Source organism: Salvelinus fontinalis, chromosome 4 (assembly GCF_029448725.1).
Source record: "Salvelinus fontinalis isolate EN_2023a chromosome 4, ASM2944872v1, whole genome shotgun sequence".
Classification (NCBI taxonomy): domain Eukaryota; kingdom Metazoa; phylum Chordata; class Actinopteri; order Salmoniformes; family Salmonidae; genus Salvelinus; species Salvelinus fontinalis.
Window position 1 is genome coordinate 42,317,073 of NC_074668.1, and position 14,102 is coordinate 42,331,174.

At 41.3% G+C, this 14,102-nt stretch overlaps 1 protein-coding gene across 2 annotated transcripts in view; it reads right to left on the bottom strand.

The window, feature by feature from the left end:
- Nucleotides 1–14,102, bottom strand: part of LOC129853812 (G protein-coupled receptor kinase 5-like) — a 76,163-nt gene extending 62,061 nt beyond the window's left edge. Inside the window, exon 1 of one of the 2 annotated variants that reach the window (XM_055920225.1) lies at nt 13,368–14,096. In XM_055920225.1, coding sequence (XP_055776200.1) covers nt 13,368–13,419 — 52 coding nt within the window. In that variant the 5' untranslated portion in view covers nt 13,420–14,096. Of the gene's footprint in view, nt 1–13,367 lie in introns of both variants that reach the window. The other variant, XM_055920226.1, reaches the window with a different exon arrangement.

Consider the following 14,102-nt stretch of genomic DNA (forward strand, 5'->3'; position numbering starts at 1 on the left):
GGGACCGTGCTGCCACCCATCCAGTACATCTACTTGAAATGGTGCCTGAGGAAGTCACACAGCATCATCAAGGACCCCACACACACCAGCCAAAAGCCCAAACTAGACAATCTAATGTACTTGTCCTCTTGCTCAGTTGTGCACTGGGGCCTCCCACTTCTCTTTCTATTCGGGTTAGAGCCAGTTTGCTCTGTTCTGTGAAGGGAGTAGTACACAGCGTTGTACCAGATCTTCAGTTTCTTGGCAATTTCTCACATGGAATAGCCTTCATTTCTCAGAACAAGAATAGACTGATGAGTTTCCTCAGAAAGTTATTTGTTTCTGGCCATTTTGAGCCTGTAATCGAACCCACAAATGCTGATGCTCCAAATACTCAACTAGTCTAAAAGGCAGCCAGTTTTCAGTTGTGCTAACATAATTGCAAAATGGTTTTCTTATGATCAATTAGTCTTTTAAAATGACAAACTTGGATTAGCTAACACAACGTGCCATTGGAACACAGGAGTGATGGTTGCTGATAATGGGCCTCTGTACACCTTGCGAAAGTATTCACCCCCCTTGGAATTTTTCCTATTTTGTTGCCTTACAACCTGGAATTAAAATAGATTATTTGGAGGATTGTGTCATTTGATTTACACAACATGCCTACCACTTTGAAGATGCTAAATATTTATTGGGAAACAAACAAGAAATAAGACCAAAAAAAAATGAAAACTTGAGCATGCATAACTATTCACCCTCTCAAAGTCAATACTTTGTTAAAGCCACCTTTTGCAGGAATTACAGCTGCAAGTCTCTTGAGGTATGTCTCTATAAGCTTGGCACATCCAGCCACTGGGATTTTTGGCCATTCTTCAAGGCAAAACTGCTCCAGCTCCTTCAAGTTGGATGGATTCCACTGGTGTACAGCAATCTTTAAGTCATACCACAGATTCTCAATTGGATTTAGGTCTGGGATTTGACTAGGCCATTCAAAGACATTTAAATGTTTCCCTTTAAACCACTCGAGTGATGCTTTAGCAGTATGCTTAGGGTCATTGTCCTGCTAGAAGTTGAACCTCCATCCCAGTCTCAAATCTCTGGAAGACTGAAACAGGTTTCCTTCAAGAATTTCCCAGTATTTTGCGCCATCCATCATTCATTCAATTCTGACCAGTTTGATGCTACCACCACCATGCTTCATTACGGGGATGGTGTTCTCGGGGTGATGAGAGGTGTTGGGTTTGCGCCAGACATAGCGCTTTCCTTGATGGCCAAAAAGCTCAATTTTAGTCTCATCTGACCAGAGTACCTTCTTCCATATTTTTGGGGAGTCTCCCACATGCCTTTTGGCAAACACCAAATGTGTTTGCTTATTTATTTCTTTAAGCAATGGATTTTTTCTGGCCACTCTTCCATAAAGCCCATCTCTGTGAAGTGTATATCTTAAAGTGGTCCTATGGACAGATACTCCATTCTCCACTGTGGAGCTTTGCAGCTCCTTCAGGGTTATCTTTGGTCTCTTTGTTGCCTCTCTGATTAATGCCCTCCTTGCCTGGTCTGTGAGTTTTGGTGGGCGGCCCTCTCTTGGCAGGTTTGTTGTGGTGCCATATTCTTTCCATGTTTTAATAACAGATTTAACGGTTCTCCGTGGGATGTTCAAAGTTTCAGATATTTTTTTAGAACACCCAACCCTGATCTGTACTTTTCCACAACTTTGTCCCTGACCTGTTTGGAGAGCTTCTTGGTCTTCATGGTGCCGCTTGCTTGGTGGTACCCTTTGCTTAATGGTGTTGCAGACTCTGGAACCTTTCAGAACAGGTGCATATATACTGAGATCATGTGACAGATCATGTGACACTTAGATTGCACACAGAAGGACTTTATTTTTAACTAATTATGTGACTTCTGAAGGTAATTGGTTGCACCAGCTCTTATTTAGGGACTTCATAGCAAATGGGGTAAATACATGTGCACGCACCACTTTTCCATTTGAAATTTTTTGAAATTCTTTGAAACAAGTTATTTTTTATTTCATTTCACCAATTAGGACTATTTTGTGTATATCCATTACATGAAATCCAAATAAAGCCCCATTTAAATTACAGGTTGTAATGCAACAAAATAGGAAAAACGCCAAGGGGATGAATACTTTGCAAGGCACTGTAGATATTCCATAAAAAACAAATCTACCGTTTCCAGCTACAATAGTCATTTACAACATTAACAATATCCACACTGTATTTCTGATCAATTTGATGTGATTTTAAATAGACAAAAACATTATGATTTTCTTTCAAAAACAAGGAAATGTCTAAGTGAACCCAAACTTTTGAAAGGTAGTGTACACTCATCCACATACATGGAGTATACAAAACATTAAAAACATGCTCTTTCCATGACATACTGGGGATGGGGAGCGTTGCTGTACAGCTATTTTCAGGTCTCTCCAGAGATGTTGGATCGGGTTCAGCCACTCCTGCGTTGTCTTGGCTGTGTGCTTAGGGTCATTGTCCTGTTGGAAGGTGAACCTTTTCCCCAGTCTGAGGTCCTAAGCGCTCTGGAGCAGGTTATCATCAAGGATCTCTCTGCACTTTGCTCCGTTCACCTTTCCCTCGATCCTGACTAGTCTCCCAGTCCCTGCCGCTGAAAAACATCCCCACAGCATGATTCTGCCACCACCATGCTTCACCGTAGGGATTGTGCCAGGTTTCCTCCAGATGTGATGCTTGGCATTCAGGCCAAAGAGTTCAATCTTGGTTTCATCAAACCAGAGATTCTTGTTTCTCATGGTCTGAGTCCTTTAGGTGCCTTTCCACAAACTCCAAGCGGACTGCCATGTGCCTTTTACTGAGGAGTGGCTTCCGTCTAGCAACTCTACCATAAAGGCCTGATTGCTGGAGTGCTGCAGAGATGGTTGTCCTTCTGGAAGATTCTCCCATTTCCACAGAGGACCACTAAAGGTCTGTCAGAGTGACCATCGGGTTCTTGGTCACCTCCCTGACCAAGGCCCTTCTCCCCCGATTGCTCAGTTTGGCTGGGCGGCCAGCCCTAGGAAGGGTCTTGGTGGTTCCAAACTTCTTCCATTTAAGAATGATGGAGGCCACTGTGTTCTTGGGGACCTTCAATGCTGCAGAAACGTTTTGGTACCCTTCCCCAGATCTGTACCTTGACACAAGCCTATCTCGAAGCTTTACGGACAATTCCTTCGGCCTCATGGCTTGTTTTTTTTCCTGACATGCACTGTCAACTGTGGGACCTTATATAGACAGGTGTGTGTGCGCCTTTCCAAATCATGTCCAATCATTTGAATTTACCACAGGTGGACACCAAAACAAGTGGTAGAAACAGCAAGGATGATCAATGGAAACAGGATGTATCTGAGCTCAATACTTATGTAAATAAGGTATGTTTTTAATTTTGTATAAATTTGCAAAAATTTCTAAAAACCTGTTTTCACTGTCATTATGGGGTATTGTGTGTAGATTGCTGAAGCTTTTCTATTTATTTAATCAATGTTAGAATAAGGCTATAACGTAACAAAATGTGGAAAAAGTCAAGGGGTCTGAATACTTTCCGAAGGCACTGTAGTTCAGTACAGTAAAGAACAATACAGTAAATTACTGTACTCTACTCTAGTGTGCTCTATTATACTAAAAACTCTACAGCACTGTATTGTACTGCCCAATACTAAACTCTACTTTCTTTACTCTACTGACTGGCTCAGATTCAGACTGACCAAATTTCAACTACTTTTCAACTTCCATAGACGTCTGGTGATGGTAGGTGCTCAATGGGTGAGAGGGCTGGTTACAGTAAATGGCAAGAGCGGGGGGCTCATGTGTAGGTGTCAGTAAGAGCCGGGAGAAGTGACAATAGCTGGAGAGAGAGTTTTCACACTGTTTTCACACTCTCGCTTTGACCACTACAAGACAGAAAGAGAAAGAAAACAGTTATGAGCTGAACATAACAGTATGCCAGTGCAGGACATTGGAGGACAAGGGAGGACAATAGCAGGTAACCCAACTGTGGTCTGTGAATACTATGAATTCCCATTGTAGCCAATTCAGTTGCAGTCATTGTGCTACCGATTTGGTAACAGAATGACAGGTTTTAATCACTTAATAAATCATAGAAATTTGGGTTATCAGTAAAAACCCAACTGTAAAACTGTAATTGTAATTTCCCCTTTCCAAAATTGTTAAAACATTTTAGTAATGCTTTCATAATATTCCCTTTCCTTCGAGGTCACTGCTAGTATACCCAACCACTCACCCACCACAAGTCAGTCTACAAGAGAGTATGGACATGGTTACACAGTAGTCAGCTATGACATGAAAGACTACACTGGATTTAGGGACAGACTTGGTGGCTCACACCATTTCACCCTTCCCACTGTATAGCCTCCCTGGAAATATATGTAGTCTCATTTTATCCATCTGTCTCGTTCTTTCTTTCAAAATCATCTTGAAGAATGTCATATGTTCTTTGTCTCATTACTACACTACAGACCGCTAAAATAACACACACCGATCCAGCCAACTGCTATATTATCTTGTGCCTGGAAATATATGGTGACCTTTCCAATAACATTGCTGTGCATAGAGGCGTGTGTGGGGTCAAGTACAGGTCAGAGGTAACTGCTGGCTTTAGAGAAAGACGGCTACCATTTTCTTGCCATGTTTCTCCTCAGTAGAAATGAGTGGAATTCTTACCTTTTAATCGGTGTAACTACACTGTTGTTTGTTCTACAATGTTTGCTTTTGGTTTAGGGTCTGTTTGGCCCTAAAATCTGCTTGTTTGTTTTGATCAGACAATCAACATTCCTTTTCCTTCATTCGAGAACACTTCTCTATGATCAAGAACATGTTTAGCCGTTCATTCTAGATAGAACACTTGTTCCTTTATTCTAGAACACTTTGTCCCTACGCTCTAGTTTATAGAACACCCTTTATATTTAGAGCAGCTGCTTAACATGACATAATTGCCTCAGGTTAAAGGTCATCCATTCAACATAGCTTGGTTTAACCTTCCTCACTTACAAGGGCAGGAGTATCTATCTGAAAACAGAGGAGACGTGGATTGGCAATGCTGTCCTTAGACTGTTTTGTTGTTTAGGCATGAACCTAAAATCTCAGGCTGGCACCTGGGCTTCAGTTCTGTTGCTACAAGTCTGCAATACCAACAAAGCATCTGGAATCAACAACAAACTTTTCCCGTTACCCTCCTTCATTTAAAACGGCTGTTGGCGTTCATTTAAGCTTCGGTTCCACGGCTGCTGCCAATGTGAGAGTTATGAATGGGGAAGCGCGTATACACACACACACACACATAATAAACTCAGGGTCTACTGAAGGATGTTAATCTGTTATCTCAAATTACATACACACAGGAATTCATATACCCATTAGAGAGAGAGAGAGAGACACACACACACACACCTCTGTAATGGAGATGCCTCCCTTCCACAGCTCAGCACAGAGGAAGTGGATTTCTGAGGAAATGCATTCTAAAAATCAAGTAAACGTGACGCCTAGTATTTTAATAGAAACACTGCTGTTCTCGCTGTTATATATTGAGTGTATAAAACATTAAGGACACCTGCTCTTTCCATGACATAGACTGACCACGTGAATCCAGGTGAAAACTATGATCCCTTACTGATGTCACTTGTTAAATCCACTTTAATCTGTGTAGATGAACGGGAGGAGACAAGGCTTAATAATCCTTCTTTAACCTGAGACAGTTAAAACATGGATTGTGTATGTTTACAGTACAGAGTAGGTGCCAGGCGCATCGGTTTGTGTCAAGAACTGCAACGGTGATGGGTTTTCCAAGCTCAACAGTTTCCTGTGTGTATCACCACCCAAAGGACATCCAGCCAACTTGACACAACTGTGGGAAACATTGAGGTCAAATATGGGCAAGCATCCTTACGGAACGCTTTCGGCACCTAGTCGAGTCCATGCCCTGATAAATTGAGGCTGTTCGGAGGCCAAAAAGGGGGTGCAACTCAATATCAGTAAGGTGTTTAGTACACTCCGTGTATAACCCTTTCAGGATAGTCTGATAGGTAAAACACCTACTTGGTTCACACACTTCTGCTTTCCTAATGTTCAAACTACTATTAAGAAAGGTACAATCCGTAAGATCAACGTAAAAACATTTTGTCGTCTCAACACTTTTTGGAGGACTGAGGGAAAAGGTCTTTGAGCGCAAAAGCAAAAACGCAGCAGAACAGTACAAGTGCAGTCATTGTGTTTTCATTTGAAGAGAGAGAACTTATGAACAAGAGAGAGAACTTATGAATTGTACCTTTAATATTTCTTATGGATTGTACCTTTAATATTTCTTATGGATTGTACCTTTAATATTTCTTATGGATTGTACCTTTAACATTTCTATGTTCAACATGTCAGCATCTCTGAAATGCTGTGGTCTGTAACTGGTAATAGGAGCTGTTACGTGATCCTCAGCAGAGGTGAAATGGCTGAATGGACATTTGGATTTCACTGCATCATCCCCTCAACATCCTCCACAAAGACACAATTACTGGACACCAGGGAGAAAAGGATGGAGATTGGATGACCACAACGTAGTCAATCTGTCATCAAAACTGCATGCAACCTTTCACTTCAGCTAACACTGTAGGCTACATTCATGATATACACTGAATACTCAAAACACATCAGTGTAGATTAGATTTTTTTTTTAATTTAACCTTTATTTAGATGAAGGGGAGGAGTCAATTTAAAGAAGGATTTTTAAGCCTTGAGACAATTAAGACATGGATTGTGCGTGTGTACCATTCAGAGGGTGACTGGGCAAGACAAAATATTTAAGTGCCTTTGAACGAGGTATGGTAGTAAGTGCCAGGTGCACCGGTTTAAGTCAAGAACAGCAACGCTGCTGTTTTCCACTCTCAACAGTTTCCCCATGTGTATCAAGAATGGTCCACCACCCAAAGGACATCCAGCCAACATGACACAACTATGGGAAGAATTGAAGTCAACATGGGCCAGCTTCCCTGTGGAATGCTTTTGACACCTTGTAGAGTCCATGCCAAGACAATTTGTGTCTGTTCTGAGGGCAAAAGGGGCAACTCAATATTAGGAAGGTGTTTCTAATGTTTGGTATACTCTGTGTAATAATGTAACTGTTGTGTGTGTGTGTGTGTGTTTAGCCTTTTCCAGATTCTGAATAATACTCAGGTCTTACTCGCTACTCCGTTATTGCTTAGTGTTTGAGAGAGAGGAGGTGTGATAGACTTACTGGAATCTCAACTGTGACATCATCAATTGTCCTCTTCAGCAGGCCCGAATATGTTCAAATCCATCCTCTGGCCCCTTTTACAAATCCTTCTTTGGAGTGATCACTTACCTAACATAACTGAATTGGCTCAAGTTTACGCTTAGACCAAACCAGTCATGTCAGATTAGTGATGATTACTTACTTCAAAAGGAAGAAGGCAGAACAGAGAGATGCATTTACCAAGTACTGGAAGAGGGCCTCTCCTTCTCTCTGGTCAGCTTTGCAGAAGGAAGGGGATATTGATGGCTTTTTATTTCTCTGCTTGGCTAGGGTTCACTTTATTTCAGTGATTTCGGAAGTGTGAGGACACTGGCGTAAACACTGGAAGCGCAGTGTAAACTGGGCCTTCCTGTTGTCTCTGTTACTCTGGGAGAATTTGGACAGGGAATGCGTGTCTCTCCGCTCAGCTCTGGCTGAGACATACTTGCATAAACAAACAGGAATAAACATGGTTCTCCCTTCCCCATTCTCGCCATGTCCTTGGTCTGTGACCTCTCAACCAGCGTGCGTAGACACACAGATAGGAGCGTCCCTGTACACCGCAAACTCCAACAGGCATTCACACAACCCTTGACACTATGTGCTCTGTCAGATAACGCCCCTAGTAATTCTAACATTACCAGGCCAAATCTAAACAACTAAGCACTCAATGGATCCAATATACAAAACACTGAAATCAGCAAAGAATCGTGAAAGAAAGCTCAACAGTTGATCAGTTGTTATGGCGCCATCTTCACCAATATCTTATACCACAGCTCTTCACAGGGCAAATCTATGTTGATCACGTCTGCCGGCGATGTATCAGACCATGGTTTACACTGTGCCAAGTTGCAAACCCTTATGCTGGCTCGGGTATAGAGCAGCTGGGACGACAAGAATGCCATGGGTTTGAACAGCGGCGAACCGTGACTATAGGACCTAGGCATTCAGAGGGACCAAAAATCTTCCAATGCTTTGCATCCCAATTTTTTTAAATCAAGAACAGAAAACCTAGCATCACTTGATGCGTCCGATATTATATATTCTGTAGTCGGGCCATTTTAGTTCTCGTGAAGGAGGAGCAATGCTTTTTGATGACATTATGAATCAAACAGGCCTGGACGTGCTTCAGGCTGCCACACACACAGAGATAGAACCGGCATGGAGACAACTCGTGACACACAGCATAAAATAATGCGACCAGCAAAACAAAAAACACACTGTTTACACAACCTATGGTAGCCTAACACCATCACCACCAATAGTGACAACCCGTCATTCAGGGCAGAGCCCCACCTGCTTTGAGCCCCACATTTTTAGCAAAAATAAAATTAATTTAAAAAATGGGGGGGGCTTGCCTGTTTTGCATGTTATTGTGGCACATATCAATTTGCAAACGATGTAAAAAATAATATATATCATTGAGTTAATAGAGCAGCATACAAACATGGTCTCTTTTTTGTTTTCTTGAGTAAGGCAGCTCCAAAATGTATGTGTTTCAGCCTAGCTCAGTGCTTTCTGTGGTGGTGGGGCAAGCAGGCAGAAAATACGGAGCGTTGCACCGTGATTGGCTCAGTGTTTTGTCACTCATGGGGACTTTACGTCACTGCCAAGTGTAAGAGCAGACCTTGAAAATTCTAGCCATTCGGAAGTTACATTAGAAGTGCCCATCCAAGAAAACTCAAGGTCATTGGCCACAGATAAAATGACGTCAAATCACGTTATATGTACAGTAGCTTTGATTGGACTGATCATGTCAATCATACTTTCACAATCTTAGTTAGCAGTCATCATCATGAATCAAGTTGACAATCCACTGGCAAATCCTTTTTAATCATGGTCAAATTAAGATAAATAATGAAGAGAAATTATAGATAAAATGTATCAGTGCTCATCGGCCATTGGACAAATATTACACCACAAGTTGGAAATCGCAAATTCAACGAGTGGTTTGGAAGGAATCAGTGACAGTGGCTGTGTGGTCCCAAATCTGGGATTAAGAGGCTCTTTTCCAAATTTGAAATGATAAACATTCAACATTGGCCATGATGTCAATGAAGCATGATTTGTTCCACGCTCAAAACAACTGTTAACTCAGAACTGTGAAGTCTTGAACTCACTGAAGTCAAGTCAAGTTAACTGGGAAGTTGGGAATTAATGAGCTCTGACTGGGAAAATACATTTTGAACGGTCATCCAACTCAGAATTGTAAATCCAGTTGTTTTGAAAGCACCATAAATCCAGAGAATGCCAGACTTTGATGACAAAATTTGCCCACAAAAGGACCGCCGCGCGGAGTCCAAAAATGTTACGTTATTGTATGCTGCTGCATACATGATGTCTGCATAAATTATGTAATAATGCCAGGGAGATATGTATACTGTAGCTAAGAAAGTAACACTGGGTGTATGTTGTGTAGTAAGATGTTAGTAGCCCATGTGTCTCACCCTAATAATTTAGTATATTTACCCCTCTTAATTTCACATATTGTTCTACTGTAGCCTATAACCTGTTTTAGAGAATTGTAATCATTGAATATTGTAAGAGCTTTCATTGTCTGCTTATATGCCCCCTTTATGTATCCTACGGTTCTGACTTGGTGTACAAGGAAGAACACTGTAAGAACAGCCCATGTTCTGAATTCTGTCACTGTACATTTAAAAAATGCTAAACAAATAGTTATACTGACTAACGTCCATCCTAGCTCGCTCATAAATGTCTTAATCAAAATTATTGATTGCCACTTATCCGCTTGTCGTCCTCTTATGCCATAGTTTGTACATCTCAACTGTCATTAGAAACCACATTTGTTTAATCAAGTCAGCCATATCAGGAATGTTTTTTTTTTAAGCAGTAAATGAGGCTGAATGAACTGTGTCGGTGCCAGACAAGGCTCCACTGATAACCAGGTGTAGCAGTGGTAAGATGTTGGGACTGCTGTTGGTACAGCTTTATGAAGGCCTTAACAGTTTGTGGGCACCGTTTGTCACCATTATAGTGCAATTAATGTACTGTTTAGTGTTGTGGCTTTGCTGGCATGCATTTCACTTGTTTGTTTTTTTGCTCCACCAAGATTTACATGCTCAAATCGCTACTGGTGACAACAACAGTGTCACATCGAAGGTGACAGGTTTATGTTGCTGAAAGGACAGTGAACGTAATACCTGTGCACTCCATGGCGCTGAAGGAGAGACAGTTTTGGTAAAACACATAGACACGGCTGATAGACAGGTAACAGCAGTCACACAGAGCATGAAATAATTATAAAGAATAAGCAGCCCATTCACTCCAGTAGGCCCCATGAAATCATAACAATACAAAAGCACAACCATTTCATTTCAAAAATGAAATGAACAAACCAGCTTTTACTTCCCATTGCAAATATATTTCCGTCACACTAACCAGTGATCTAAAGTTTAAATGCAACAATGTTTCACAGTGATTATTTTCAAAGGGGTACCTAACAGCAAGTGAGCTGCATAAAAAAAAAAACAGTTCCACTCACCAGATGATGATTTGTAAACAAAGGTTGAAAGTTAATCTTGAAAAGGGTGTAGCTAACAAATTAGCAACAACATCCACCTTGAAGTTGATAACAGCTGCTGCTGCAGCCTTCGCCATTGTCACAGTATTACAACACAAGCTAGCATTTTCATTATCACACTACTACAACACAAGCTAGCATTTTCATTATCACACTACTACAACACAAGCTAGCATTTTCCTTATCACACTACTACAACACAAGCTAGCTAACGTTACTAGAATTAGCGTGGGGAAACTACTGCTTACGCCACTGATTATTTTCTCTTGTGCTCTGTCGTTACGTGTCTCTCCAACCCTGTTCCTGGAGAGCTACCGTCCTGTAGGTTTTCACTCCAACTCTAATCTCACGCATTTTATTCTAATAATTTGCTAGTTGATAAACTGAATGTAGCTCTCCAGGAACAGGGTTGAGAGCTCTGGTCTAGACACATCACCTTTTTTTACATTTTATTTTGTACCCCCCATTGTAAGTCAAAATGTGATTGGGTCATTCCACAGTCACTCCAAATTCTGCTCCAATACAGTTGCCTTCTGTCCAGCTTCTGAAAGCCTAGCCAATGGCTGGCTGAGCTAGCTAGATTTTTCTACCTAGAGACCACCAAAGAGAATCCTGATTATGTATTTTTTTCTCTTCATTATTAACCCTTCTCTTTCCAACACAAACTGAAGCGATTAAATCAGAAGATCATGACAATTATTGTAAAGATGAAATATACATTTAAAAAATATAAATATATATACAGTACCCACTAAGCGCAAACCAGATTGTATGGCGTATCGCTGCAGAATGCGGTGGTAGCCATGCTGGTTACGTATCCCTTGAATTCTAAATGAATCACTGACAGTGCCACCAGCAAACGACCCCAACACCATCACACCTCCTCCATGTTTCACGGTGGGAACCACACATGTGGAGATTATCCGTTCACATACTCTGGTAACTCTACTGAATTTATTCTCTGCGGCAGAGGTATCTCTGGGTCTTTCTTTCCTGTGGCGGTCCTCATGAGAGCCAGTTTCAACATAGCGCTTGATGGTTTTTGTGACTGCACTTGAAGAAACTTTCAAAGTTCTTGAAATGTTCCGCATTGACTGACCTTCATGTCTTAAAGTAATGATGGACTATCGTTTCTCTTTGCGTATTTGAGCTGTTCTTGCCATAATATGGACTTGGTCTTTCACCAAATAGGGCTATCTTATCTATACCACCCCTACCTTGTCACAACACAACTGATTGGCTCAAACGCATTAAGAAGGAAAGAATTTCCACAAATTAACAAGGCAAACCTGTTAATTGAAATGCATTCCAGGTGACTACCTTATGAAGCTGGTTGAGAGACTGCCAAGAGTGTGCAAAGCTGTCATGTATATATATTCTTCATTTTAATCCTTAGGCCTCGCCGTTCCCCACTGGGTTTTAATCTTCTTGGATCATTTGAGGACTGGTTGCCAAATACTTGACCTGTGCTATAGAGATTATGATTGATGCTCTGATTTTCTTTGGAATCATCTGTGGTCTGGTGTTTCTTTACACTGTAATAAGATGGTTTCAAACAGCATTTCAAAACAACAAAGGACCCTTGTACAGAAGTGGTACACTGACTGCAAACATCAGTCTCTGTCTGTGACCCAATGCAGCCCAAAGAACCCATAGCCACATTACACCGTGCACAACAGTGTGTGGGTGTGTTTCTCTGAGTAAGAGCAACACAGCCTTGTCAGTTTCTGTAATATTTATTCAGATAGACGAAAGCTTGCAGCATTAACACGAGATACGAGCCAAAACATTCTCATTAGTAACCTAAGGCAGTGTCATTAATTTCAGCAGTTCAATCAGTGATTGAGTCTAAAGTGAAGGTATACGCTTATGTGTTTGATCAAAGAATGTCAACAACAAAGCAGCCCGACTCTAAAACTGTCCACCTGCTGAACACAGATGCAAACAGTCGGTAAATATGAAATTGACAGAACCTAAGTGTCCAATCGCAGGGTTGTTTGGGGTCGCGAATTGGAACTGGCTGCATTTCGCTGCACGGAGACCACCATGGACACTTAGTTTCAGATCACGTCATTTCTTCATCATAAAATTGCCAACTGAAGCAAATGATCATCAGATCAGAGTTTGACCCCAGTTCGAGCAATGCTGAATTGTTACAGTTTCATCGCTGCTCAATAGTCTAATCATAAATCACGCAGTCAAACAATTTGATTTGGATGTTTTGTTACATTTGGAGACCTTTGCCCACACCGTAACGTAAGAGCTGTCAAACTGATATTAGGCCTGAACATAGGCTATGGAAATCAATGGAGATAAGGAGAAATAATATACGGTTTAAACGCCTAGAATTAACCAATAAAACATGTTGTTTGATATTGATGATGATGGTGATGATGTATGTTATAGGCTCGATTGAAGAGCATAGGATCTGTATAAATATCATGTTCTCAGCCAAAGTAGATTACATCACTGTAGCATTCGCCACATGGAATTCGAAACCACTTTTATGCGTAAAAATTGTCCAGTAATTGTATTAGGCTGTTTGAAGACCTACCTTCTCTTGCTTTTAGCAGTACCGTATTGGCCACAATATTCTCCAGTTCCATCTAAAAATCCTTTGATATTTGCTGAATAGATCAAAATAAAATAAAAATCGACAGCAACACCTCGCTCTTCACGGATGAATTGCTTTTCGTTTTATTCCAAATCCGAATAAAATGTATACATTTCAAACTCGTTCACGGTCTACACACTGGCTAAAGGAGAAATCCTTGTAAAATTAACTAGGCATGGTTCATATCGTCGGCTCCGAATGCAGCGTTGGGAGGGCATTTCCATTCCAATTCCGAAGACCGTTGTGTTTCGTGCGTAATTTGGCGCGGAATCCCATCAAAGGATAGATCACGGTTGAGCCATCAATACAGCCCGAGACCACGGCAAGACCTACATCATTTAGTAACGCATTCCTAACAACGGCTGAAGCACAGCACAGTAGCACTGGGGGGAGTTGGTGAAGTGTACTAGAACATCAAGGTGCTCCCCCTCTCGGTGCAAAGGCTTAATAAAAAAAATGGGCTTGTTTTTTTCTTTCTATTTGGCCATCAATATCCCCCACGTTTGGCGAAGCTTCAAGCAGTTTACCGCGTGTGTCTGGTCAATATTTCGGTTACATTTGGATATCTTGCATTTGGATATCTTGCACAGCCTATATAAATTGAGTGATTTGTAGTAGGGGTTCGCTAATCTTCAACCACCAAATTGGTTCCAATATTCCATTCCACCGCCCGTT